The 27,273-nt window shown below is 43.5% G+C and overlaps 2 protein-coding genes across 6 annotated transcripts in view; one reads left to right on the top strand and one right to left on the bottom strand.

The window, feature by feature from the left end:
- Window positions 1–1,505, top strand: part of PCBD1 (pterin-4 alpha-carbinolamine dehydratase 1) — a gene marked incomplete at its 5' end in the record, with an annotated part of 13,501 nt that extends 11,996 nt beyond the window's left edge. Inside the window, one exon of the mRNA XM_019624618.1 lies at window positions 935–1,505. Coding sequence (XP_019480163.1) covers window positions 935–1,033 — 99 coding nt within the window. The remainder of the gene's footprint in view (window positions 1–934) is intronic.
- Window positions 1,506–4,396: 2,891 nt separating this feature from the next.
- Window positions 4,397–27,273, bottom strand: part of SGPL1 (sphingosine-1-phosphate lyase 1) — a 55,304-nt gene continuing 32,427 nt past the window's right edge. For all 5 annotated transcript variants that reach the window (XM_019625281.1, XM_019625271.1, XM_019625304.1 and 2 more), the window contains exons 5-15: window positions 26,957–27,104; window positions 24,115–24,191; window positions 22,423–22,551; window positions 15,310–15,398; window positions 13,832–13,937; window positions 12,149–12,247; window positions 11,352–11,501; window positions 10,122–10,360; window positions 8,658–8,804; window positions 7,568–7,688; window positions 4,397–7,035 (exon numbers count right to left, since the gene is read on the bottom strand). In XM_019625281.1, coding sequence (XP_019480826.1) covers window positions 6,895–7,035; window positions 7,568–7,688; window positions 8,658–8,804; window positions 10,122–10,360; window positions 11,352–11,501; window positions 12,149–12,247; window positions 13,832–13,937; window positions 15,310–15,398; window positions 22,423–22,551; window positions 24,115–24,191; window positions 26,957–27,104 — 1,446 coding nt within the window. In that variant the 3' untranslated portion in view covers window positions 4,397–6,894. The remainder of the gene's footprint in view (window positions 7,036–7,567; window positions 7,689–8,657; window positions 8,805–10,121; window positions 10,361–11,351; window positions 11,502–12,148; window positions 12,248–13,831; window positions 13,938–15,309; window positions 15,399–22,422; window positions 22,552–24,114; window positions 24,192–26,956; window positions 27,105–27,273) is intronic.

Raw genomic sequence — 27,273 nt, 5'->3', positions numbered from 1 at the left:
ATCTGTGTCTGATGACGAATCACTGTCTTCGTATATTGCCTCGTCCTCAGCGGGACATGCAAGTAAAAAAATCTACAATCACTGTATAAGACGCACCCAGTTTTTAGACCCCAAATTTTTTGGAAAAGGGTGCGTCTTATTCATGGGGAAATATGGTACATCTTTCTAGAGTTATAGAAGAATGAAAAAATAATAAAACTGAACTAAGAATAGCCATGCATGGCAAGCAGATCAGACTGTCTGCTGGGTGAACTGAAATAACCATTAAATGCCTGCCATGTGCCAAGCGCAATCCGGGACTCTTTCTAAAAACAGGAAGGCTGGATGAGATGATTTGTAAATAGATAGCGTTTAGGAGTTGGAGTTTGTTTTGGTCTTGTCTTTCGCTTTTAGATTGCTCTTAATAGTTGGATATTTCATTTACCCTTTAGCTGAAGTCACAGTCGTTTTTGGAGCTGTAGTAGAAGACAGTTTTGCACTATTGTTATGAAAACAGGTCAAGAAGGCAGTCCCTAGAGGGCACTGTAGCGGTTGGCTGTTACTGTTACAGGCACACCTCAGAGATACGGCGGTTTTGGTTCCAGACCACAGCAATAAAGCGAGTATCACAATAAAGCCAGTCACATGAAATTTTCTGGTTTCCCAGTGCATATAAAAGTTATGTTTACACTATGCTATAATACTTTAATTAAAGGATACTTTATTCTTAAAAAATGCTATCACCTGAGCCTTAGTGAGGCGTAATCTTTTTGCTGGTGGAGGGTCTTACTTTCAATTGGGAAAAAATGCATATCTGCAGGGTACACTTAAATGAGGTCTGCCTGTATTCTGTATTCTGGAGCTCTGGGCGTGGCTGAGCTGAACGGCTGGTGACTCTCTTGCACTTAGGTTAAGTCAGCGGAACCAGTAGGCCCCAAACCTGTTTGTCTTTCAGGTCCACATCACCCTGAGCACCCACGAATGTGCAGGCCTTTCGGAGCGGGACATAAACCTGGCCAGCTTTATTGAGCAAGTAGCCGTGTCCATGACCTAGGCCCAGCCATTCCTCTTTGAATTCTTCAGGGAAAGGGGCAAATGAGCTGGAATTCCAGAAAGAGGGAGCGGGGGACCCCCAAAATGCTGCTACAGTCAAAATGGCCACATCCACCCTGCTGCCTCCATTGAGGGGTGAGTCCTTGCTGTGGAAAGAGATGCCAGTGTCACTGCCAACACCAGGAACTGAGACTTTTTCCCTGTACCACACTCTCTCTCCATCCTTGGGGCTCTGTTCAGTGTACATTAATTTGAATAAGATCTTCTTATTCTTTACAACTTCCCAGCAACAGTCATGATTTTCTTTCCAAGCGGTGTCTTGCTCCCTTTCTATTTCCCAAGAAGCTGTGATAGAAGCTGTGCCTAAGACAAGACAAAATCTTATCTTAGAAACCAGAACCCTAAAGCCAACCCCATCCTATGTGAAACACATGTACTTTTATGCCTCAAATAAAACTATTGTTTCACTTGGCCTTAGGCTCTAGAATCTTCTTTTCCACAGGTCAATCCAAATTGGAGTCAACAGGCATTTAAAGCACTTACTGTGTGTAAGGCACTAGGGGAAAAGGGGACCAGACCATCCTGCCTTTAAGGAGTTCATTATCATCTAGTACAGGGGTCTGCAAACTTTTGAGATGGAAGAGCCACCAGGAGTCAGCAAACTGCAGCTCGTGAGCCGCAGGCTCTGAAGTAAAATTGAAAATGAAAATTAAACCATCAGTTTCATTTATAAAATTTTTAAAGGATATTCACATAATGGTGGTTATGTAAAAATATATTTATGACTCTCGAGTAATTTTTAAATTGTGAGGGACAGGATTGGCTCTTCCAGGGGTCGGCAAACTTTTGAGATGGAACGTACCCAAAGAGCCGCATGTGGCTTGTGAGCCACAGTTTGCTGACCCCTGATCTAGTGGAATTAAAGAGGAAAACAGTTAACTATTATAATACTAGGCAGGATGAATTAAGTTAACACTAGGTGCCAGATAAGAGATGAGCTAAGAGAATAGGAAGTGATTAAGAAGGGTGAATCTGGGGCCAGCTGAGTGGCTCAGGTCGATTCCCACATGGGCCAGTGAGCTGCGCTGAAGCTGAGCTGCCCTGAGCTGCCAACAGGTGGCAGGATGGCTCAGCTGGTGAGAGCACATGCTCCTAAAAACAAGGTTTCTGGTTCGACTCCTGCATGGGATGGAGAGCTACGCCCACCCGCAACTAAGATTGAACACGGTACCTTGAGCTGAGCTGCCCTGAGCTGCCAACAGGGTCAGCCAGATGGCGACCGGGACTTGGAGCTGAGCTAGCTGCGCCCTCCACAACTAAGATTGAAGGATAACAACTTGGCTGTTCCCCTTCCCCAATTCCCAAATAAAATCTTTAAAAAAAAAGGGTGAATTTGGAGCCTTCATTTGAGTTGTGCCTCAAAGACCTGAATAGGATTCTTGAGGCAGAGATGGCTCTGATAAAGGTGTGCGGGGCACCTGTATACACGCACGGTGAGATCTGGGACCAGGAAGGCAGTCTGGGACTGTTATCTTCTTGGTCAACAACATCAGGTGGGGATCCTGATCCTGATGTTTCTGGATGGTTTTCATCTAATCCTGATGGTTTCTGCAATTTCTTAGAAACTTAGCCAAAGTCTCAAGGCTTGCCTGCTTTCACACTGTAAGGATGACGACGAAAACCACCCTTCTAGGAGATGACAGGCTATTTACTGCTATCTGAGCAGTTAAGGAGCTGATTCGCAGATCGGTCCTCCAACCCAGTAACTCTGTAGGACAGGATATTCCCACTGATGTGCCAGGACTGGGAGAAGGGGACAGAGAACAGTGTCATCTCTACCCCGTGTGCATGCCACATAGATATCATCTCATGTATGCCATTATGCAAGAGAATTCTCACCTAGCACCCCTCATCTGAAGCTGCCTGGGCACTAAGCTGACTTGCAAGTGTCAGGCTCACTTGGCAATGTCATAACCCAGTCACCCTGAATGAGTTGGTCCTGCAACAAAGGCCAGAAAAGAGGCAGGAGTGGGTGGTTGAGAAATAGTCAGGGACTATATATAGCAGGACCCCCTTCCAGCCTATATACTAGTAAGATTATCATTACCTACATTAAGAGCAAGTTCTCAGTTAAGACTTAATATCAAAGCCAACAAGATTCAGACAGCAGTCCCCCATCTGCCACACTTCTGACTTAAATGTTTCTAAGTGTGCTTTGACCTGACTGTGTTTATGGGACAGAAGCCACCAGACATGATGTGTTACGTCACTGCTTACTCTCATGGATCATGGGTTGAAAAACGCCAACCTAGAGGGCAGTCCAGTTGTATGAAGCACCTTTATGTGGGACAAATACACAAGCCACAGTTTTTAGAAATAAATGTTTATTCTAAAATTCAAATAATTGAAATTATAGGGGATGATATTGAGAGACTGTGAAAACGAAGAAAGCACAAGAAAAATGAAAGCAATTAAGACTCCAAGAAAAGGCTCTCAAACACCTGACTTGCTTTCCCAGGCTACAGCTGGTGGCTGCCAAACGAGGCCTCCATCTTTACTCTTGTTGCTCCGGGGTCTACTATACGCGATCTGCTGCTGCCAAGAACCCAGAGAGAAGGTAGAGAGGCTCACAGCTGTAAGGAGCAGGTAGGTATAAGCATCCAGACACCATTTCTTGGATGGTCCAGGCCTCCTAACCAGGCATATCCTGGCCCCTCTTTCTCTAGAGTTTATCCCAAAGAGAGGAGGTGCTCAGGAAACTGAGTCATTTGCCAGAAAACTATAGCAAAGACCGCATTCCTCCACTGAGTCTGGCAAAGTCTGAATGGGCTGGAAGCCAGAATGAAAAGCTTGGTTACCTGAATGACAGCCTTTGGAACCTGAATAGCCCCTTGGGAAGACTCCTCACTTCTAAGTCATAATGGAACAAGACAAAGACAGTTACAGGTGCAAAGATAATCTGAGGGGTTCTATCAGCTCCCACACCGAATGCAGGGTTTGAAGTCAGTGTCCTTTGGTTAGACAGAGCCACACTGACCAGCTGGCTGGAGACTGGATGATGATGATGACAGAACACGTAAGGCAGGGCCCTGACCCTGGGGAACTAAAGACCTGAGTTCCAGGCCTCCTTAAAACCGGTGTGACCATCACCCGTGGTGGAGTTACGAAAGTGTTGCTGGGAATTGGGCAGATGAGAGGCTCGCCCGCTCCTGTCCCACTTGGCCCTAACAGCAGCGGCGCACACAACCATTTCACCACCAGGGGTCGATCTCTCACCAGCAGCCAGTTCAAGAGCTGCCAGCACCCCATCTGGGATAGCACATGTGGGCCTAAATAATCAAATGAATGCAACCATCCACAACGATTAGGATTTGGGACATTTAATTACTTAATTGCTTTTTAAGAGATTATTGCTGCAATTAGGAGGGGAGCTTGAGATGGGAAGGGGGAGGTTAAAGACAGAAAAGATTTAAAGGAGGCAAGTACCATTTTCCAAGTATAAAACTGGTAATATTAAAAGTGACATGGCAGTATATTCACATGACTACTTACTTCTAATGCAGAAATAAGACAGTACAGGTTTTGCAGCGGCCAATGAGACATCTAGCAACATATCATTACGACATTCTGCCCACCTCTGCCAGGCTGGGTGTTACCACATGCAGATATACACGGAATGGAAAGCTCACAAATGTTAAGTCAAACTAAGGCTCATGATCATAAATTAAAGTGGCTACAGCAGGTCCCTTTGAAAACACTGCACCCCCGCCTCCCACCTCCACCACCCAGCCCACCCCACCCCCGGCAGCAATGTTGTTACAGCACAGGGGAAGGGCCTGGGAGACACTGGAAGCAAGAGCACACTCTGTAGGACACACGCTTCCCCATTTTAACGGCTGACAAACCCAGGTGGTGCCTGCTGGGTGGGTCTGGGTCCCTGGACTTCCTCCAACATAATGAAGGCACTGGAGACGCAAGAGACTACACCTCCTCTGTCAGGAGGTGCCCACCAGCTCAGCAACTGGAGGGCACACAGCTCCCATGTCCAAAGGATCTCAGCCTCTCCCTGTCACTCACTCACACACACACACACACACACACACACACTCACTCACACACTTGGAACCCACAAAGGCCAGGAGGAAACACACACGCATACACACACATCAGCCCTGCAGTGACATGGCCAGTCACAGTTTTGTGTAGGAAATACAGTGCTCAACAACATTTTAGACAAAAGTGGTAAGGAGCTTCGGGAAAAACCTGGTCATCCTGGCTCTCCCGGCTGCCAGCATATCCCGTGGGGGAGGCGACAGGATAGGAGCCTGAAGAGGCTGGACATTCAGGAGTCCCTGAGAAGGGTAATGGAACAGCAGCCTTTCTCCTGGCTACTCCTAAGCGTTCTCCTCCCCGGATGAACACCCCAGGAGCTGACCCCCAGGCCTGGGTCAGGAATAGCCCACCACTGCTCCCTGGTGAGGAAAAGGCACACGCAGGCTAGGTGGTCGTTAGGGGAGGACAGTGGCTTAACCTTGATGTGGGCCCCACGCTGGGGAGAAGAGGGTAGGGAGTGGGCACAGGGTCTGGTCCTGTCCCTGCACCACCCTGAGCAACTAGTCTCATGAAGGAAACCCAGGCCCTGGGCTATGACGGACACTTACCATCACGTTTCCTATTCCAAAATGTGTATCTCATCCTAGCCAGGCCTGAGAAGCGTCCAGTACCTGAGGCTAAATTGCCATAGTACCTTTGGGAGCTGAAAAAAGGTGGAAGAGGCAGAAAGGACACACTAATGGAGAGGGAAAACTTTCCTTGCCTTGGGAGCTCTCTCACGCCCTCCTTGCACCACTTAGGGTAAATCAAGGCCACTTGTGAAGGTGCTTTGAAACGTATTCTCATGCATGATGGCCTAAAGCAGTGGGGGAGGGGAGGCCCACCACCAACTTTTGGTGGCGACTTTTTTGAATCTGGGTGCTCATCCTACTCTGATACTCAGAAAGGTATAGAAGAGGGTCTGGTTTCTGATATCACCAGCCCAGGAGAGGGCTCAGGTGTGCTCTGAACGCTGCCTATTCAGAGGCAGCACTAGGGCCACAGGTTCCTAGATCCTCTGGGAATCGCATTCTCTTGTGGTCCATGGCAGAACAAACCAAGGGGAGCATAATTTCAAATAAGAATCTCCAAGCATGGTGGCAGCCAAGAATCAAATGGGGACTGCATCCCAGGAGAGGCCAGTGGCCCACTCCACACCGCGCCCTGGTAGACTGACCACTCTAATCCTGCATAGGAGCAACAACGGCCTGGTCAATCTGTGTCCTGGGAAAATAAAACGAGTTGCAATAAAAGTGGCTCTAAGAGAGATAACTAACCTACTCAAAGAGCAAGGCTGAAAAAGCCTCCTTCTTAGAGTATATCTAACACCCACCCAGGGAAACTTGTTACATGAATGCTTCCTATCTGATCAGCCAATCTGCCTGAGACAACAAAGAAAACCTTTTTGTATTTCATAAACTGTGCTCAGCTTCCTGAAGGAATCAGGACAGGTCAGAGCTGCCACACAACGATTAAGTGAAGTTGAAAGCTAGAGAGGTTAGAGGAAGAAATGGTTAAAACAATTCCTAGGGTAACATTTAGAACAAGGGCAAAATAATTACGTAATGGAATCCTTCGGGGTCTTCACATTAAAAACCACAAAAGGATGATGAAAGGAGGAACAAGAAGCCTGAGGATCCAGCTGTCTTGTGATCTGTCTCGTAGTGCTCGATGGAGCAAGACCAGATGTTGAAACTGTGGGTGGCCTGTTCCACACTCCGAGAACCTCCTGAAGGCCAGAAACCCCTCGGGGCTAGGCAGAGTCCAGGCTCAGCGGGGTTTCGGAGAACCGTTCATCTGGCTGCCCTGAGTTACAGTGTCTGTGCAGAAAAGGCTGTCCAAGAAGACCGAGGACAACTCTGCTACCTGGTTCCTGTCGACAGTGGTCTGAGCCATGCCGTAGATAGCACCCTGCAAATGCAGTCAGAGTCGGTGTTAGTGACAAGGGGCACAGGAAGGGAATGGCCTCCTTCTGCCCTGTCCTCGCCCTCCATGTGCCCCGGCTCCCCCGCTCCATTCCCACCCCAGGCTCCATTCTACTGGAAGGATAGCTGACATGGTCAGTTTTTCACAGGTTCTTCCCAGTCTGCCTTTCTGCCCAAAGGAACTATCCTCTGGGATTTGCTGTAGAAAATTCTAGTGAAAACAGGTTTATTGCCTTTCCTGTGTCAAATTTTTCTTTTCACATGGACACTACCACCGCCTGGCCTTGTATAGCACTTCCAAATGTACAAGATGTTTTATATATAGTATATCTCATTTGAGACTGAAAAACCCTGGGCATGGGTGAGGCAGAGATCATCAGCTCCAATTCAATAAGGAAACGGGTTTGTGGATAAGGGACAGAGGCAGGAACAGACTCAAGGTCATGTGATTCTTTCAAACTGCTCCTCCCAACACCACCTAAATTTCCACAGGAAGGAAAAACCCCACAGGTGCCTACCATTCCTGTGGTCTTTGCTTTAGGATTCTTCATGATCTGAGTGACAGACTCCCGGATGTCCTTTAGGAACTGTATGGCTACTCGCTTCCGCGTGTGCACTAACGTGATGCAGAAGTGAATACTACGGGAGAAGAAAGAGACAAAGAGAGGTGAACCTTGGGAAAAGAAAAAAAGATTTTCCAAAGTAAAGCAGCTCCAAACACAGGAATTCACTGGCTGCTTCTTCATGTGATTTGTGACAAATGTCGTCATCTAAGTTGTACCCAGCCCTGGGAATCAGGGCTCTCAAACGCATGGGTTGTGAAGCACAGGCTGGCGTGAGGGCTTCTCGGCATAATCAAGAACCGTCCTGACAGAATGAATACAGCTGGCTCTTCTGTCCTACCCCTCCCCTCAAACACTGTCACCCATGTGAGCACCAGTGGGATGCTTTTATCTTAGATGATGAACCCTCATGGGAATAAGGCCATTGGGGTCTTGAAGGATGGCAGAGCAAAGAAGAAATCCTAATTTTTCCTGGAGGGAGGCTGGGGTACAGAGGGATTGTGAAGAAAAAAAAACAGATGGGAGGTTGCCAATGGTGCAAACATGTGCCAACATATGAAAGGATCAACATGTGAAGGACACGAAAGAGACCTACTCTATTGGGGTGGGGTGTTTATTTAAAGGCATCATGGAAGATCGGGTTAGGAAAGCATATTAAAGAAGACAGTAGCAGGCCTGAATGATTAGAGGCCCTCTGGAAGGTTCTGAGCTAAACATTACTCCGGTAACAAGTCAGTTTATAAGAGCAATCTGATGTCTGTATGAGACGGATCAGAGAGTACAGCGCCTAGAAAGAGTAGGGATGGGCTAGGGGGTGTCTTATGACTGACCCCTGAACTCAAGAGGGTGTCACCTAATTCTGCCAGAGTTTTAAAGCTAATGGTCCTGGTTTGATAATGAATAACTCCAAGACAGGAATCCTATAGGTACTATAGTCACCACTACAGTGCTGGGCTCAAGCAGTCAATCTGCATACTCACCGTGTTATCCAAGTTCTTCAAAAGTCACGGAGCAAAGGAAGGGAGAGTGGCTTCTTCAAGCTTACCTGGATGGGAACTGCAGCTGGTTCAAGTTCCACCCCTTCGCAGTCATCAGGTTAAACAGCCGGTAGATGTCAAAATCACGAGAGCCCAGAGCAATGACTGACAATTGAGGATCCCCAAACACAAAGATGCCTTTGATTTTTTGCAGTCTTAAAACAAGCAAGAAAAGGAACAAAAAGGAAATTCAGCCACATCTATTCCTCCGCTCATCAATTCTCGTTGATCAACCAATGTCCCCCTTAAAACACAGTCTGACCTTCTAGGGCTTCAGTGTTTTCATCTTCTATAACGAGGCAGCTAGACTGCGGTTAGTGGTTCCTAAACATTACAAATATTCAAAGGCCCAAACCTCATTTGGATCCAATGACTCAGAATCACCAGTTCCTAACCTGTCTGCCCAACTCCCAAATTATGATATGACACGGAGGGGCATCTGAGGCAGAAAAGACGCACTTAAAAAAAAATACTGCAAAAATAATCCCTCCATCCTGCAGTTTAAAAAATGTCATATGGGAGGTGACCCGTTAGCTCAGTTGGTTAGAGCGTTGTGCTGATAACACCAAGGTTGCTGGTTTGATTCCCGCATGGGCCACTGTGAGCTGCGCCCTCCTTAAAAAAGAGTCAACTATGCCATTGTAGCACGAAAGCAGTGTGTAACCAATGACCATGGCTGTTCCCTAATAAAATAAAATTAAAAAAAAGAAAAGAAACACATCATACAGGTAATCCCTAAAGCAAGAAATGGTACAGCAGTTCTCAACAGACAGGTATATCAAAACCATATGCGGGCCTTTTTCAAATGAGACATACCCACTGGCTGCTTCCATTCATCTTTAAGATTCTGAAAAAGCCTCCCCAATACCGGTGACACACAGACAGACAGGTGGGTAATTCGTGAATAAATATGCTAAGCAAAGCATGTAGCCTAGTTCTAGCCTTAGCTTAAGGAGATTTCATCACCTCCACTCTGCTCCTTCTGCCCACCCCCACCCCCACCCTCAATTCTTTTCTTATTCCAGTGATTCTCCAAGTAACTCCTAGACCAACAGCATCAGTGTGCACCAAGAGCTTCCTAGAATGCAAATCCTCAGACCCCCATTGCAGATCTACTGCATCAGAATTCTAGGAGTGGGGCCCAGCAATCGGCATTTTAACAAACTTGATGCATGGTCAAGTTTGAGAACCCTTGTCTGTTAGGACTTGGTAAGAGCTGCCAGTTGTTAAGCCATCCTTGCAGACAAGATGGCCTACAGGTGAAGGCCCTATGTGACCTTCCACGTCACAGCAGAGCAAGGGCACTTATCTTCCCAGGCCAGCACCGCAGTCCTAAGCTGCTGTTCTAAGCCCCTGGTCTCTCGGGAGACAGCCAACGGGCTGGGGCAATGGGTGCTGGACCGGGTAGGTGCCTTGAGCCCACCAGCAGACAAAGCAAAAGACAAGGCAGAATCCCAATCTCCCACACATACTCTGACTTGAGGAAGCGAGCAGTTTTGATGATCTGTTTGGTAGCTTCAACATAGCCGCTCTCACCGAAGTGCATCAAGGCGGCCCAGCAGGCTGCACTAATGCCACCAGGCCGTGAGCCCGCGATGGTCGGGGAAGCGTAGATGCCACCTTGCCAATCTGGATCCACAAAGAACTGATAGCTCCTGTACTTCTTGTCACTGTATAACACCACGGAAGAACCTTTGGGGGCGTAGCCATACTGGGGGGGAGAAGCAGACAGGTGAGTGTGTAGGTCTGGATGGCAGACCTGTCCCAGAACGCTCATCGGGCAAATTTCTCCTTCACGTGTCAGTTTCTCTATGACATGTTCCCCGCTCACAATAAAAATTCACACTTAGAATGTTAAAGGATAAAGGGAACTGAAGGGACGGGTTGAAATTCTCTATTTCAAGGATGAGGAATCTGAGGTCCAGGAAGAAGAGGGTCTTGTCCAGTTACTCGGTTTACTTCCCCTCTCTCACCTAGCATGTGGTTTTCCTTATTTAAAACATTACACAAGGGGTGTCTGTCAGGATGGAAGCAAAGATAAATTTCCGCTGGAAGCCAGGAAAGAACAGAATTCAAGTCACTTGGAGCAACTAAAATCATGATCTGATTCCCTTCTCATTTTTTTTTGCTTAGTATTAGACCTCCTTTTTAAAGAACATTATAGTGCTCAGAATCTAGAAGCTACTCAATCCAGCTTTCAAATAAACTGATGTAGACTTTGTCTCAGTCCACAGGAGGTGGCAGACATGGACATTTCAAACATTACAAACCAAACATTCCTGAGTAAGTTAAATTCTTCCCTTTTTCCGAAGGACTTTCCCATCGACATACTCCTGTCACTCGGGTGCAGGAGCCCCCATCGCATGGCAGCTGCAGCATTAACCTGCGTCCTCGCTCAGGAATTCCAGTATCAACCTCGCCTCCACCCTCACCCAAACAATCTCAAGGCTTTAGGGAACTCTTTTATAAGGGCCACCATACTAGCAGGTCCCAGTTCCATACAGAAATTCACATATGGAACAAAGATAACAGGTTCCTTCCCACAACTGCTTGTCACCTGAATCAGCCGCCCTGGTGAGAGCAAAGAGCCAGATTTAACTTTACATTTGGGGGGAAGGTAATGTTTTAACCAATTTATTTTGTGGATAATCATCAAAATAATCCACTGTCTACTTTAACATTTGGCCTCTTCCCCAGCTCACCTTGTGCGTGTCCGCTGAAATGCTGGTCACACCTTGCACCCGGAAATCAAATGGGTGCTCCAGTGGGTATCCTGCTTTTTCCATGAAGACGATGAGGAAGCCCCCCAGACAAGCGTCTACATGAAGAGGTATTTTGTATTTGACAGCCAGCTAGTTCCAAAAAACAAAGACCATGGGAAATTTCATTTGTAGTCCTAGAAAAAAACTTCACAAGGCATGGTTGGGAAGGTGGGCTGTAACCACCAGGCCATGATGTACTATGTCTTCCATGTTTTAAAAAACAGGCTGTTTTTGACATTCCTAATAAAAAAGCTCACCTTTCAAATGTATTTAGCCTTCACAATAATTCATCTGAAATGTGGTATCCATTTTATATTTAAATATGCGGGGCCTCAAACTCACTGCAAAATCAAGCAGGAAACGAGCAGCACTCTGATTTCGGCAGCCTCTGGAGGGGGGTGGGGCAGTGGTACGGGGCAGCGTGGTGAGTACCGCCCTCTGGTAGGCATGCTCCTAAATGCAGGTCATGTCCTGATCTGAATCAAGATGTCAGTCCTACTTTAGAATATCCAATTTAAACAAAGCCTTCTTCCTTCTATTATTCCTCCCCAAGGCAGAAGCTAACTTTCAGGGGCTCCAAACAGAACTGCAGGACTTAAAACACAGCTGCTGAGAGCTATCCATCACTACTGTGCTAAAATCTAAACTCAAAATCATTATTTACCAAGTACTGCACCACGAGATTCTATTTTTACAACCTGAATTGGACTGCCTAGACGTCCATGTCTCTCACGTACCTTGGCCACTTCAGGGACAGGATCTATCACACCGTGAGGAAACTGGGGGGTGGAGCAGACGAGCATGGCGGTGTTCCTGGAGATGGCCCTTCTCATTGCCTAGGGGTTTAACATTGAAAGGAAAAGGAGCAGCCAGTCCACATGTAGTTTTCTCTCCCACTGCCAAGGTTAACCTAGGCTGCTAACTTAGAGTTCCAGCTCCACTTGTGCCCCTCCTTCACCTCTCCAGCCTGGGAGAAGACCGCCTCCCAACCAAGGTGGCAGAAGACAAACAAGGCCAGATGGACCCATTTGGGGGAAAAGTGAGAACACAACATAAAAACAGCAAAACCACCGTGAAGGTAAAGGAATACTGGGCCAAGAGGCACAAGAGCCGAATGTGAGTCCCGCCCCACCGACCAGCAGCGAGACCTGGAGGAAACCACTTCGCTCAGTCTGTGTCCTCATCTGGGAACTACCATGGTACTAACAGCTTCAATGATGACCTCCTCAGGCTCGCCTAAGGCTCAAATGCCACTTTGATAGCCCTCTGAAAACTATCTTCTACACAAACGCGAGGCAAAAACATAATTACTGAAGGAGTATTATTCAGCCTTAAAAGAAAGTATTGTGGCCAGCCGAGTGGCTCAGTTGATTAAGAGCTTGCTCAAGAGTGCGAGCTCTGAGCAACAGCAGTTCGAGTCCTGGCCCGAGCTGAACTGCCGCAGAGCTGCCAACAGGTGGCAGGATGGCTCAGCTAAAAAAAAAAAAGAAAGAAAGAAAGAAAGAAGTCCTGCTATTTGTGGATGAATCTGGAGGACATTATGCTAAGTGAAACAAGCCACGGCCAGAAAGACAACGATTGCGTGATCTCATTGTATGAGGAATCTAAAACAGTCAAACTCATAAAAACAAGAGTAGAATGGCGGGTGCCAGGAGCTAGAACATGAGGGAAATGGGGAGATGCCGGTGAAGAGGTACCAAGTTTCAATTATACAAAATCAGTTCTGGAGATCTAATGTACTGCCATGTGACTATGTGACAAGTATGGTTAATGCTGCATTGTATACTTGGAATTTGCTTAGAGATCTAGAGTGTAGTCTTAAGTATTCTAACCATGAAAAAAAAGAAAGAAAATAGTAATATATGAGGTGATGTGTATGTTAAAAACTAGAATGTGATTATTTCACAATGTATACTTATACAAAATATTAAGTTGTGCACCTTAAATATATACAACTTTTTATTTGTCAATTAATTAATGTGTGAGTGAATACCTCAATAAAGATGGGAGGAATAATGCCAGGGCTAATAAATTGGAACAGTTCACTTCTGGGAAAAAAATTACTATGATAATGGCAATGGTACTAATTCATGCAGTCAAAACCACAGTGTGAGTCTTGGGGCAAGTTAGTACATGCTCATTTTATAAACAGAGAAGAGAAAGTGAGGGTGACGAAACAATACCCAGGTCTTTAAAGTCTCCAGTTAGGGACTAGATCATCTTCCTATTAGGGTTCAGGAATCTATGAAAAGACTGAAGCAGCAGCCATCAATCACCACTGCCTGTGGTAGCAGTGCAACGATCGCCGCTGCAATCAAAGCCATTTCGAGCCCACAACACTGGGGAAAAAAAAGTCAGTCAGGCGGCACTTCCTGCTTCTCACAGCCCACGGCAGAAAATGGCCTTTCAGAGGAACTCACCCGAACATCCACCTCCATCATTTTGTTCAGTGGAACCCGTACAATCTTCATCCCAAAATAATGGGCTGCTTTGTCAAATGCAGCATGGGCACTTTGGGGGGCCACACTAAATGGTGGGGAAGAAGAGAATAATGGAATTCAGATCAAAATGGGGTTCAAGAGAGAGCACAGTTAGCAGCTAACTTAACTCACCAGGAGTAAACTTCTAATTATTTTTCCTCAAATTTTTAAAAGCGTGTGTATTTACTTTTTAAGCACAAAAAGAGGTCAAATGATATTCTAGAGAAGCCTCCCTACTATTTAGGAAATTATTTTGGCAACAGAAAGAACTCAGAAGTCATCCCACATCAAGGGATCCAAAGTATAAATTAGGGCTGTCCTAGAAAAGAGACAGGAAATTTGGATCAGATCAACATAAAGTGGAGCCTTCTAGTGGTTACCTACCTCCCCACTGAGGGGAGGTACCTCCGTGGGGAGCAAGTTGCTGACACAATACGTGTTCAAGGAGAAAATGAAAGCTTGCTTAGCAGGGAAGTTAAAACAGCAGCCAAGCATCAGGTCAGTGGTCTCCTCCATCTCTGAAAGACCACGATCCTATGAAAAACTAAAATTCCCATTTTCACCACACACTTGGAAGCAGCGTTTCAAATAGTATTGAAAAAGGAAACTGCGTCATCGATAAGAATTTACTTCCAGGCATTCCTCAATTGCTCCACTTTTATAATTAATCTGTTCCTTTTAAGGGAGAAACATCTCTATTACTGAGTAAGTACCAAGCACTAAAGATCTAGGTATGAAGAAAGATGGCAGCCTCATTTATTTTCTTAGGCTCAGTATGAAGCATAGCTTGAACAAAACCCTTAGTCACCGACACCTGCAGGAAAACCATTATCCCAAACAATGGAGTATAAACACACTGTACACGGAGAGGGTCTAGAGGAAAAAAATGCAACCAAATATCAAAATTATGTCCACGGGGTGGCATTATGAGTAAATCTCAAAAGAGATTTTTAAAATTTTTCCTCCCAGAAAACAACCTTCAGGCTGAAATTTTCTTAGGGAGCACCCCAAGGCAGTCTGTTATATTTAACTAACTTTCGCTGAACTACGATAAGCAAAGAGCTTTCCTTTGGCTCCAGGTAATTTGTAATAAATATCACAGGATTCAAAGACATAGTCCTGTCACTCTGTCACTTTTAGAGAAAGGATCTCATTCTTGCTTGCAGTATGTACCACGTATACGCTGGGAGTGGAGCGCAGGGAATGATCTTGAAAATTAACTGGCTGACCCACATAGGATTTTGCTGAGTAGGAAGTGATAAGGGTCAAGGGCACAGGACAGGAGGGAAGTGGACTGGAATTGCCAGAGGATGAGAAGCAGCACGAAACGGATTGCCAGGCCGTCTCACACAGCAGTATTCCAAATAGACAAATCTAAGCTGGGAGATGGGGGGCGGGCGGCAGCCACGCACACATACATTTCTGGAGTTTTGATCCCATTCTCTAAGGCCAGGTCCCGATAAGCTTTGCAGGCCATCAGTATGCTTTCTGTCCCCCCAGAGGTCACCTGTAAGACAGAAGAGATGTCATCCGTGAAAGGGATTTGGAGATAGCTATCATCATGTACTTCCTTCCTGCCCTGATGTGGATGATGTCTGATACAGAAACAGATAAGGTCTCGCATGCCACAGAGCAGAAGTTGCTATGTCTTCCGGAAGGAAAATTTCACTTTGTTGGCTAAGCCCAATCTTATATCAGGAGAAGAGTAAAAACTCACTAAGAATGAGCAGACGCTCATTTGTCTGGGTAAATGCACATCTACCCAGCTCTGTGCATAATCCATTTCCGCATTAATTCATACAATTGCAGATATGATGGGGCATTTTATGGGGTTGTCGGAAAAGTCATGATGTATTTTTTCTTTTTTTTTGTTGCAAAAATGCATCATGACTTTTCCGACAACCCAATATCCATTCAAAAACATCAAGATTGACTTTGATTTAAATTTTCAATGCCCACTGAAGAATGTAAAATTGTGAAGTTACAATTCTAGTAAACTATACATAAGAAGACCAATTTAGGCATTCCGAAGTGAATTTGTGGCTTCTGGCAAGTTTGGAAAAGAAAAGCCGAAGGCTCTACTTAAAAGTCTGAAATCAAAACAAAAATCTTAATGCCTTTTAAATGAAATAAAATGTTTTCCTGAAGCTAAATCTAGCCCCTCTGATACAGGCAAATTTCTTTTCCTGCGTTGAAACAAAAAGATTCAGAGGTTATTTCATTCATCCTATTGTCCTCACTGGACTACAAACTCATGAAGGTGAGGACCAATCTCTTCATGACAATATTCCTGGTACCTGATCTAGTAGCTGACACCTAACAGCCCCTCAACTACCACTTCTTAATGCCTGATTTGACTCTTAGTAAACTACTAACACAGGCATTTCATACCCATCCAGCTATTTTTGGATAACATTTAAGAATGAACATTTTAAAAATGAACAGAAAAAAAGCCATAGCACTGAGCTAGGTGGATATTTTCGTAGATTTACCACTTCTGAAGATTCATACAATCTTACGTAGCTTTTTCAATTCACAGGTGAGAAAACTGAGCCCTAGGAGACTAAAGTGATTCACTCAATGTCACCCATTAGCATCTGTTGATAAGAGGTAAAACTTTCTACATTTTCATATTTAGTGTAGCTTAATATGAGCTGGAACAAGAGAAGGTGGTTACTGAAATTTCCTAATATCCACATATAGGACAAAAATAGCATTAGATACAAAATGCCAGTGGTCGAGAGTTACATGGACGATCAGCTGAGAGGAGTTAGTCATTTTTGGATTCAGGAAGTCTCATGAAACATGTGACCACCATCCACAAAGTAATGCACTGAACTGGGGCACAGAACACTTGTTTGTAGGTCTCTGCATTTTTATGCTGGAGAAGACAAAATGCTTCCAGTTGAGGTCAGCTCTGCAATCAGCAGCATGTTCTGCGGTCTGGCATAAAACCTCGGAATGTCACATGAGGAGCCAAACCCATTGTGAACGAAGTCTGGAAAGGAGCAGCCAAGCCCAGTCTCCAGGGAGTCGATCTCTTACTAAGGCCCACTAATGACCTAAGCAAAAATATTTCCAAACCCCTACTCACTCATGTCACATGTCCTATTTTTAGACCAATAACGGATCATATCAACATCTATTTGTTGGGCAAACGCCAGTGAACTTCTGACTATAAAAGCAGGAACACCTAAATTCTACTTCTAATTTTTATTTCTGATCCCCCAATTCTGTGTTTAAATATGCTATTCTCCCACTCCCCTTCACCATACCCTAAGAAAAACGAAAATTTAGTTGTGAAGTAAGAAGCTAGAGGCCTCAATAGCTACTTGCTATGTTAGTCAACTTCTTTCAACATTTGTAAAAACTCTCACCCTGATACATAACATGTATGTCAGAAAAAAAGAGTAGAACATGACCTGTTTGGAAAATTTTCTTTTAGATGGTATTTGGCCCTAATGGCATTTGCATAAGCCAAGATTATTTTCCTTGGCAACCTAATTGCTTTTGGTATATGAAGTCACCACTCATCCATCCTGAGGCAAATGAAGTTACTAAAAGGAAAGAAAGCTGAAGGTTAAAGAACAAAGAACGAGAAGAGTTTAATAACTTAATTGGGAATAGTCTAAAAGCTATCCAGCCACCCTTTGGCTTTGTCTTCATGTTTCCCACCTCTGAACTCTCTTCACCAAAAGCAGCTGATCCAAAGAGACTCGGACACAGAAAGAGATACAGAGAGAGAGAGAGACTGAGGAGAAACTCAAATAATCCCAGCAGTAACTAGTTATATAAAGTCTAAGTATTAGCAGAGACTGGGAATCTTACACCTATCCTCCTCCTGATCCCCGACACATCCACTAAAAAAGATCATAATGGGAGAGACATAGCTTCAATGTACCAATGCAAAAACAAACAAAAAACATCCTGGTATTGGACTTCTGGATCAAGACGGAAGGCTAAAAGTACTTCACAGGTTTTTCTCTCCCCCAAGACCAGTAAGAATGAAGAAAAGAAGTAGTAAAAACTTGCAATAACAACTACCAAACAAGGAAAGAGAGATACCTTAATGCAATAAACTTCAAATAGTAACAATGAAAAAAAGAAACAGGTTTCCAAGCATAGCAGGTAACAAAACACAGTTCCAAGCCCTGGAAATTATCTGGGTGAGTCAGCAAAATCCTGAGAATTCTCATAACACCCCCAAATCTTCAAAGAAGCAAGTGGAAGGGGTTTCCTTCTTTTCTGATCTTCAGATCAGTGAGTGGTGGACATGATGGTCAAGGAGAAACAAGCAGCATGGGGACAGAAAACACCTGGACTGACACTTTAAAGACTTCAGAGATACAGGATGGATTACAAAAATAATCAAAGCCCAAAGGGTATATTATTCTCTTCCAACTAGGCAGTGAACTCTGGTAGGTAACTTCTAATAAATCTCAGAAGACGAGATCTAGATATATTCTAATTCAGGTGGAACAAAGCTTTAGCTGAGCCCTGCCCTCAACCAAACACTCAGACAAGAAATCACCCACTCTGCATCAATAACAAAGAGAATGTCTAAAGACAGCCACCCACTCATGAGCCAAGATGAAAGAAAATGGCACAGGTGTACAAAGAAAAAAGGCGGTGTGCAAAATAAAAGCCCAACTCTGAAGGTAACTCCCAAGGAACAAAAGGAAATGCCTCGTAACTGTTTGTCATGACAGGGCAATATCACAACATGAATTCAAGAAAACAAGAGTTAACAGACTGGACAACGAAACAACAAAATGAGGCTGCAAACCTAAAAAAAAAACAAACAACAACCCAAAGTACCAAACAGCACCAACACAGAACTAATAAATAATTAGAACAAGGAATAGAATAAACACTGCTGAGAATAAAACGACTGACTTAGAGGAAGGGTTTAAGATAAGTTTAGTGAACCCATTTAATTAAGACACAGACTGAAAGTTCAATGTCACGCCACACCTGGAGAACTGTGTCCATCTGGCTAGTTGTAGATAACCAAAAAGCATTCAAAGAATGACGGGTATGGTTGGCAACCTGTGAAATCATATTCTTTAAGGGAACAGCAGCTGGGTAACCTAGGAAAAATGTGGAAGAAAAGATTCAGGGGGAAAGAGGCTTTCAAGTATACAAAGGTCTCTCTCATGGAAAAAAAAAAAAAGCAATTACGCAGCTTCTATTTCCAGAAATACAGTTTATATCCCTTAGGCAACCCTCCTACCTAAAACAACTAAAAATCCTGATGAAACATTACATTTTTTTTTAACCTCCACCAGTGAGCTAACATAAAGGAATATACTGAACCCCTAAACAAAGCAAAATCAAGAATCCTACAAGGTGAGTGAGTGCCAAAACTGGCTTGAACTCTGAGGGCTGCTATCAACCCCTAGAGATCTCAAACTCCCACAATGACAAATGAACAGGAGATAAATTTAGGACCTGCTCAAAGGAAGGAGTCTCATGGTAGATGACTGAAAACACGGGAACTACACCCATACTCTGATGGGTACAAGAAATCAACCCCATTGGCACAGGAGAGGATAGCAAGAAAAATTGCTTTTTTCAACCCTGATACTCAGGTAAAGAAAAATAAGATCGCTCAAGAATGTATAACAAGACAGCTTTTATGTGAGTTTGTGGTCTGAATTCACATTACCTCTGTAGCAAACCACAAGCTGAGAGATGTACTTAAATTGGTTCCAATGTGGTAGCACTTCCCAGAAACTTCCCAACAACTGGCTAAAGTAATGATAAATCTTCTCTGGAAGAACTTAACTTCAACCTAGGCCTCAAGGTTAAGTTCCCAGGAAAATGAGTGGCTCAGAGATTTAAAAAAAAAAAAAACACACTACAATATAAGGATACAAGACAACATGAATGAAACCAGCAGAAACAAAAAGGAAAGGCTCGTGAATAACAGACCTGTCGGACAGAGAATATAAAATAATTATGTGCAATATATTTAAATAAACAAAATATAAGCCAAGGAAAGGAACAATAAAGAACAACCAGGCAGGTTAAAAAAAAACAAGCAGAATTCTCAAAAAAAAAAAAAAAAGTACAGTAAATGAAATTTAAAAACCCAACAGAAAAACTAAAGTGTAGAATAGACACAACTGAAGAGAAAATTAATAAAACCCCCTGTACTTATTACACAGCTTCAAGTTATCGACTCATAGCCAGTCTTCCATCTACCCCCAAGTGCCCCGCCATTGTTGCTGTTGAGAATATCAGTTGTTCTAATAGTTATACTTTTACAGGTTATCTATTCTTTTCTAACTGCTTTAAAAAAGACACCAATTAAATGTGAGTTAGCCCTTCTCACTCTGTCATGTGTCTTAACCTCTCTTTTGTATTTCTAATTTTGCCTCTCTAGACTTTTATCTGGTTAATTTTTTTTCTTTTTTAATCTGTCTTGCTCCATAAATTTGACTTAGGAACCATGTAAATATTTTGCATAGTTATAAGTGAACCAGGGCTCCTTGAACAAACGGCTGATTTTGGGTCTGGAACAGGAAATGTATATGGTAAACACGGAATATTTCATCAAATAAAAAAATATTTGTCAAAAAAAAGAAGCTGCAGAGGAGGAGGAGGAAGAAAGGCAGCTTTCAAAAACTAGTGAGTCATGCAAAAGGACCCAGGAGCTGACATTAAGAAGCTTCCACTGGCCAGAAGTAGGGAAATTTGGGCATTAAGTTGAGTAACAACTGTAATGGACTGAAGCACACATAATACTCTACAATTTATCCACCCTACTGTCAATAGACATTTGAATTATTTCCAGTTTTTAGCTCTCATGAACAATACTACTAGAATATACATCTATCCTGATACACAAATGTACTAGTTTTTCTACAGTATATCCTGAGTAGCAGAATATCAGGGTCATAAGATGTGTATCTTCAACTTCACTGGAGAAGGTCAAACTGTTTTGTAGTTGTTTAACTTACGGTCTCTTAAAAGTTCATAGTCTAAGGCTGGCCAAGTGGCGCGTTGGTTGAGTTGGCTTGGGACGCCAACTCTGAGCAGCAGGGCCCTGGTTCGGATCCCACATGGGCCAGTGATGCTGCACCCTCTACAGCTAAGATGGTGAACAACAGCTCGACCTGGAGCTGGGCTGTCGTGAGTCGCCAGCGATGGCATAGGCTGCAGTGGGGCAGCAGTGGGCTGCCATAAGCTACCGTGAGTGACCGGCAGCTGGTGTGAGCTTTCATGAGCTGCCAAGAGCCGCCGTGAGCAGCCATCCAATGGCCAGCGAGTGACTGCCTCAGCCGGGAAGAGCACAATGATAATACCAACATGGGCCAGTGAAGCAACATCCCCCACAACTAGACTGAAGAACAAAAGGACAGCAACTTGTCTGTTCCTCTTCCCCAATTCTCCAACGTTGCTCCTCTCCCCCAATTTCCCAATAAAATCTTAAAAAAAAAGAAGTTCACAGTCTAATGACACAGAATACCTACGTACTGTAAGTGTATCATTATCTCCCCTTTATGTTCACCCCATTTGTCTAAATGCCATAAGGGAACCCATTGCTAGACTGTGGTTGGTTCAGTTTTTTAAAGTTTTGGAATTATTCCTGGAAAATGAATGCCAGGAATACTGTTTTGTTAGCTACTGAATATCTGAACAAGTAGATTTTCACAGTACCAACATAAGAATAAAACAACACTGCTTACTGGGAAAAACAAAAAAGTAACTATAAAATGTTCTTGTCTTTGGATGGGCCCTTCAATAAATTTGCAGACTTTATAATGATTATAAAAGTATCTGATAGGGTTATTAGCACCTCTCGGTTACCATTACAGCATACGGGGTTAAATCTATCTATCCTGCATAAGCTAAGATTTAGTTTTTCTCTAAAGAAGACAATACCAGTTTGTAGTAACAACTATAAATGGGAAGTTTATTAATCACACTTTAGGAAAGCTAAAAACATCTACTGGAAAGAATAGCTGAATCAAGGAATCCTCAAGGTGTTTTTAAATATCATTATAGCCTTCCTCCCTCTGCCTTTATTCTTAAACCAATGAAATGAGATTCGATTTATAGCAAAATTAGAAAGTAAACTTCCAGCTCAAGTAAAATGCGAAGCATATAAAAAAATTACGAGATGGTTTGACAAAGTCGTATAGATAAATGGGTAGGGAAGTGGGTAGGATGAGTGGATGAAAGGGAAGGAAAGAAAGAAAGAAGCAGAGAGTACATGTGGCAAAATGTTTATATTTACTGACTCTAGGGTGTCCTTTAAACTATTCTAGCAACTTTATGTAGGTTTCAAGTTTTTCAAAATAAAAAATTAAAGAGAAAAAAATATCTAGAAGGATATATGCCAAAATGTTGATACTATATGGATTACAAAATTACAAGTAGTATTTTAAAATTGCTGTTAATCTGGGTCTTTCTAAAATAATCACATATTACCTGTGTAATTAAAAAAAGTAAAATGATTTTAATAAACTCTTCTATTTTAAGCTAAAAAAAAAAATTATTGGGTGCCACTTGCATATACTTACACATCCACAGGAATCTGGGCCCCCATTGAACAGGGAACAAGCTATCCTCACAATCTCCGCCTCTATCTTCCGCAGCCCTGGGAAGATATCTGGATGCAGTGGGTTACTCCACGCAAAACTGCCATAAGCCTGCAAAGAGACGTAAGCAGATATAAAGTAAGACAGTTACATTGTATAGGACAAAGAATCATACACTAAACAAGTTTCTAGGTATTTGGCACAACATTAGAAGCTGAAAAAATGGCAAGATACGTTCCCTAACCTAAAGAAGATCAACATATAGCAGAGGAGACATACATGCAAATAAATTATTTTACAAGGTGGTAAGAAAAGAAGTATAAATGTGGTTAAAAGCACAGACTAAAACACTAAACAGGCCCAGTTTGAAGTCTTAGCTTTTGCCTGTCACTTCTCGCTGTGTAATCTTACGTCAGATAACTTCTCTGAGGCTTTTCCTCATATGCTACAGGAGATCGTCATGGCACTGATCTGATAGGGTTCTAGCGGTAAGCAAGTAACATAACGCATGCAAAGAACTTAGTAGAGCGTCTGGCAAAGCAGCTATTGAAAGTGCAATAGCAGATGTGTGTACATGAGGTAAGGGGCCTTGAAAGGGGGGATAATGAGCATGCTGAGTGGTCTGGGGGTGTCTGCTTAGTGGAACCTTGGGTGATGAATAGGAATTCATCATTCAAAACAGGTGGGATAAAGGAGAGAAAGGAAAACAACGTAAGAGCAAAGTGTACTCTAAAGAGAAAAGACAGAAATTAGTGTTTACGTGGAAAAGTAATAATAGGAGTGATTGAAAAAAAATTAGGTGAGAGCTGGGTCACAAAGGGACTTCTCTACATAAGCAGCTTTTCTTCCTGTAGATAACGAATGGGAAGCCAACGAAGGATTTTTTTTTAGCTGAGCCATCCTGTCACCTGTTGGCAGCTCAGCGGCAGCTCAGCTTAAGGCGTGAATCAAACCCGGGGACCCTGTTGCTCAGAGCTCGCACTCTTGAGTGAGCTCTTAACCAACTGAGCCACTTGGCCAGCCCAGGATTTTTAAGCACACAAGTAAGATCAGAGCATTATGTCAAAATACAGCTGAGCAAAACCTGGAATACTTAGTAAGGTATGAGCAGTCTCATGATTATCATAACCAAACACAAAGACCTCAGAGACCATCAGTCAATGCTAATTTTATATGACAAAGTGGGATTCCAAAAATAAATTTGACTAGACAGGGAAGGTGCTAAAGGCAATTCTAAAATCAACCAACAGTGAGAATTATTTTAATTATAAGTGAGACCACTGCTCATTCTCAGATCATTTGATTTGAGGCTCAGGTAGTATCAGAAATTATGACCAAGTTTCTACTCCTTGTCTCTTCTTATCAAACAAAATGTGTCTCATTAATAATTTCAAACGATGGGACTATCTTCCCTGGTAATCTCCCTTCTACACAGGGTGTCTATAGCCTGGAAACATATGTAATATTTTACTTTATTACAGATGGAAGATGTCTTTGACAATATTATGCATATTCAGCTGCTTGGGTGAAGAGACACTTTCTAAGCTTCTTTAGTTTTATTATAACAATAAACATTTCTTAAGTAACTTTAAAATTACCCAAGTAAGGAGAAACAATGAGGCAATCTAAACTGGCAGAGGCCACACACAGTCCCTTCAAGTACTGGGCACTCACCTTCACGAGGAACTCGGTGAGCGTTTCCTCCCCACAGTACACTGCTCCGGAGGCTCGCCCTTCTTGCCAGAAGAGATCTGCAGAGAAAGTTCAGACCACTGGGTCAGTAAGCAAGAACTTTTGGGAAGACAGGTTCTCGTCAAGCACAAATACAAAGGAACCCCTCTGAGTACAAAAGACAAAAAGTTTGAGTGGACATCCAAAGGTGTCCTTATATTACATCAAGAAAGAAACAATTCCAGGCTGGCCGAGTGGCGCGTTGGTTAAGAGCTGGCTTGGGATGCCAGAGGGCCCCGGTTCGGATCCCACATATGAGGGCCAGTGACATTGTCCTCTACAGCTAAGATGCTGAACAACAGCTCAACTTGGAGCTGGGCTGCCGTGAGTCCCCGGCGATGGCGTAGGCTGCAGCCCCTGCTGCAGTGGGTTGCCATGGGCTACCATGTGTAGCCAGCAGCCAGCGTGAGCGGCCAACAGCCACCATGAGCGGCTGTCCAGAAGCCGGCGACTGATCTGCCTCGCCGGGGAAGAGCGCAATGATGGTGCCAACTTGGGCCAGTGAAGCAATGTCCTCCACAACTAGACTGAAGAACAAAAGGACAGCAACTTGTCTGTTCCCCTTCCCCAATTCCCCAGGGCTATTCCCATCCCCCAATTACCCAATAAAAATCTTTAAAAAAAAAAAAGAAACAATTCCAATAGAGCTATCACAGCAAAATAAAGATGAAAGACCACCGATTACAATCAACAACAGTATGGAAAAGATACTCACAGCAGCTAGGTACAACAGAGATAGTCCGATAATAACACTGTCCTCATCCCCAGCTGCCTTCTAACAGCAGAAAAATTTTCCTCTATCTCTATACTCATTTCCTGTTCTCTGTATGGCTTAGTGCAACCTTTTTCTTGCAATGCTTCCTTCGTCTCCCCCTTTCTATCTAGTCATAGGAAGTGTGGGAACTGTTATGAGCAGAACTGGCAGAGAAGAGCAACACAAAAGTGAAATTTCAGTAAACTCTCTTAGGGTTGGGGTCAGGGAATTGAATCCATGACTAGACAAGGCACAACGAGACATCTTAGTCTCAGGGGCCCCTCCTTCCGATGAACATGGAAACCCACACAGAACTAGTCACTGGCTTCCAGAAAACATATGCTGCAGCTTTCGGATCAGGAACACAGTCAGCACTGGGATAAAGCTCCGAGGAAAGGTTCCTAACTAGAATATAAGGTCTGACTTTCTATTTCCTGTCTGAGGTTCTACATTCTACCGACAAATCTGATAATGTGGGTACCACATGGCTGTACCCTAATGAAAGTGGACAGGGAGAAAGCAATTACAAAAACACACTAACTGAAAACTATAGCCCTGGGCTCTGCAAAGATCGTCAGCTGCAACAAGAGAGCAGAGGGCTGAGCAGTGAATATCCCGACTAATCCCTCCATCTCTCGCAATCTGCCAAACTCTGGCCTGCAGCGAGTTAACTTTCCCTCTTTCCTTAGAAACTCCTCTGTACCAGGCACGTCTTCAGACCAGAGGCCACCAGACTCTCACAGATAGAATACATGGTTTCATTTCCTGTTCTTTTACTGGCGCTAGAGTATGGCAATGGGCATGACTTAAAAGTGGAAGGGCAGGAAATATGGTGGCAGCAGCCAGCCCTCAGAATCATAGAAATCCTTAATATACAGGGCTCAGAGTGCCATTCCCTGCTTTATATCATCTATAAACCCTGGACTGTATCTTTGTACCAACCAATGTCAAAAACTCAACACATGTCAATTAGACATTTTAAAATATATCTGTTGAAATGTAATGTGGTAGCCTGGGTTGAATGGTAGAACATAAAAAAGGACATTAGCGGAAAAAGTGGTGAAATAGGAAAAGGGTTGTAATTCAGTTAATAGTGCTATATCAATGTTAATTTTTTAGTTTTCACAAATGTACCATGGTTATTTTAGATGTTAATATCAGAAGCTGGGCAAGGGGTATATGAGAAATCTCTGTATTATCTTTGCAAATTTTCTATAAATCTGAAATTACAAACTAAAAAGCCTACTTTAAAAACATTATTTATAATATAGCCTTAAGCTGTAACAAACATGTGTCTGTGTTAAGAGTTAACATTTAATGAGCACTTACTATATGCCAGGTATTATACATTTACATGTATGATCTCATTTAATTTCTATAATCACCCTTTCAAGTTAAGTATTATTATTATCCTCATTGTAGAGAGACAGAAATTGAGGCATAGAGAAATTAAGCAACTCACCCAAGGTCATACTTTAAGTGGGCAAACCAGGGTGTGAATCCAGGCTGATTCCATGGGCTGTACTCTTAAACATTAAGCTACTTGCTACATTTATCCTTCGTGTGTGCGTGTGTGTGTGTATGCGTGTGTGTATTACACAAAACACTATTAACATTCTGATACATACACACACACACACACATCATCATCTGTGTTTATCTTTTGATGAGGGAATCCTAGTGACATTTTCTTTTCTTTTGTGCCTTTATGCAGATTTCACAATTTCTCTAATGGAGCTGTGCTTCATTTTTATTACACATATTCTCTTTTTAAAAAACAAATGCATCTGTTTTATTCAGGCTTACGAAAGGAAATGGAACCAAGTTCCACTGTCTCTGAGATTTGTTTGCTTTATGGATGAAGGTTAAATCTAAACATAATTTTCGAAAGATGAAATTCAGCCTTGGAGGCAAGGAGTGGGCTCTGCTGAGCGTCTGAGCACCAGTGACGGGCTGATCTTCACCGGCGCAAACACTGAACGGCAGCCCAGCCAGGTCGGGAAGTGGGCAGCGCGTGCGCCGAGAGCCTACCCATAGCGCTGTAGTCCTTGAGCTTCTCCAGAACCGCGGACGGGCTCAGGCCTTGGGAGGGCAGAACTGTCACGTACTCTTTGTCCACTTTCAGAAATGACATGTTCTTGCTAATATCATCCTTGGCCTTGTTCAACTCCTCTTGGATCTCCAAAGGCAAGAAAGACAAAGTTAACCAGGAAATGGAATACAGTACAGAGAGTAGACGAACCAGTTATCACACCAAGTCGGCTGCCGAGGCCTGAGCACCGTCGCACAAGTGCTACAGAACAAGGGTGGTATTTCTTCTTAAAGAGATATGGTGACAGTTTAACCAT

Source organism: Hipposideros armiger, unplaced genomic scaffold, assembly GCF_001890085.2.
Source record: "Hipposideros armiger isolate ML-2016 unplaced genomic scaffold, ASM189008v1 scaffold_15, whole genome shotgun sequence".
Classification (NCBI taxonomy): domain Eukaryota; kingdom Metazoa; phylum Chordata; class Mammalia; order Chiroptera; family Hipposideridae; genus Hipposideros; species Hipposideros armiger.
This window is presented reverse-complemented; position numbering and strand designations above follow the sequence as displayed.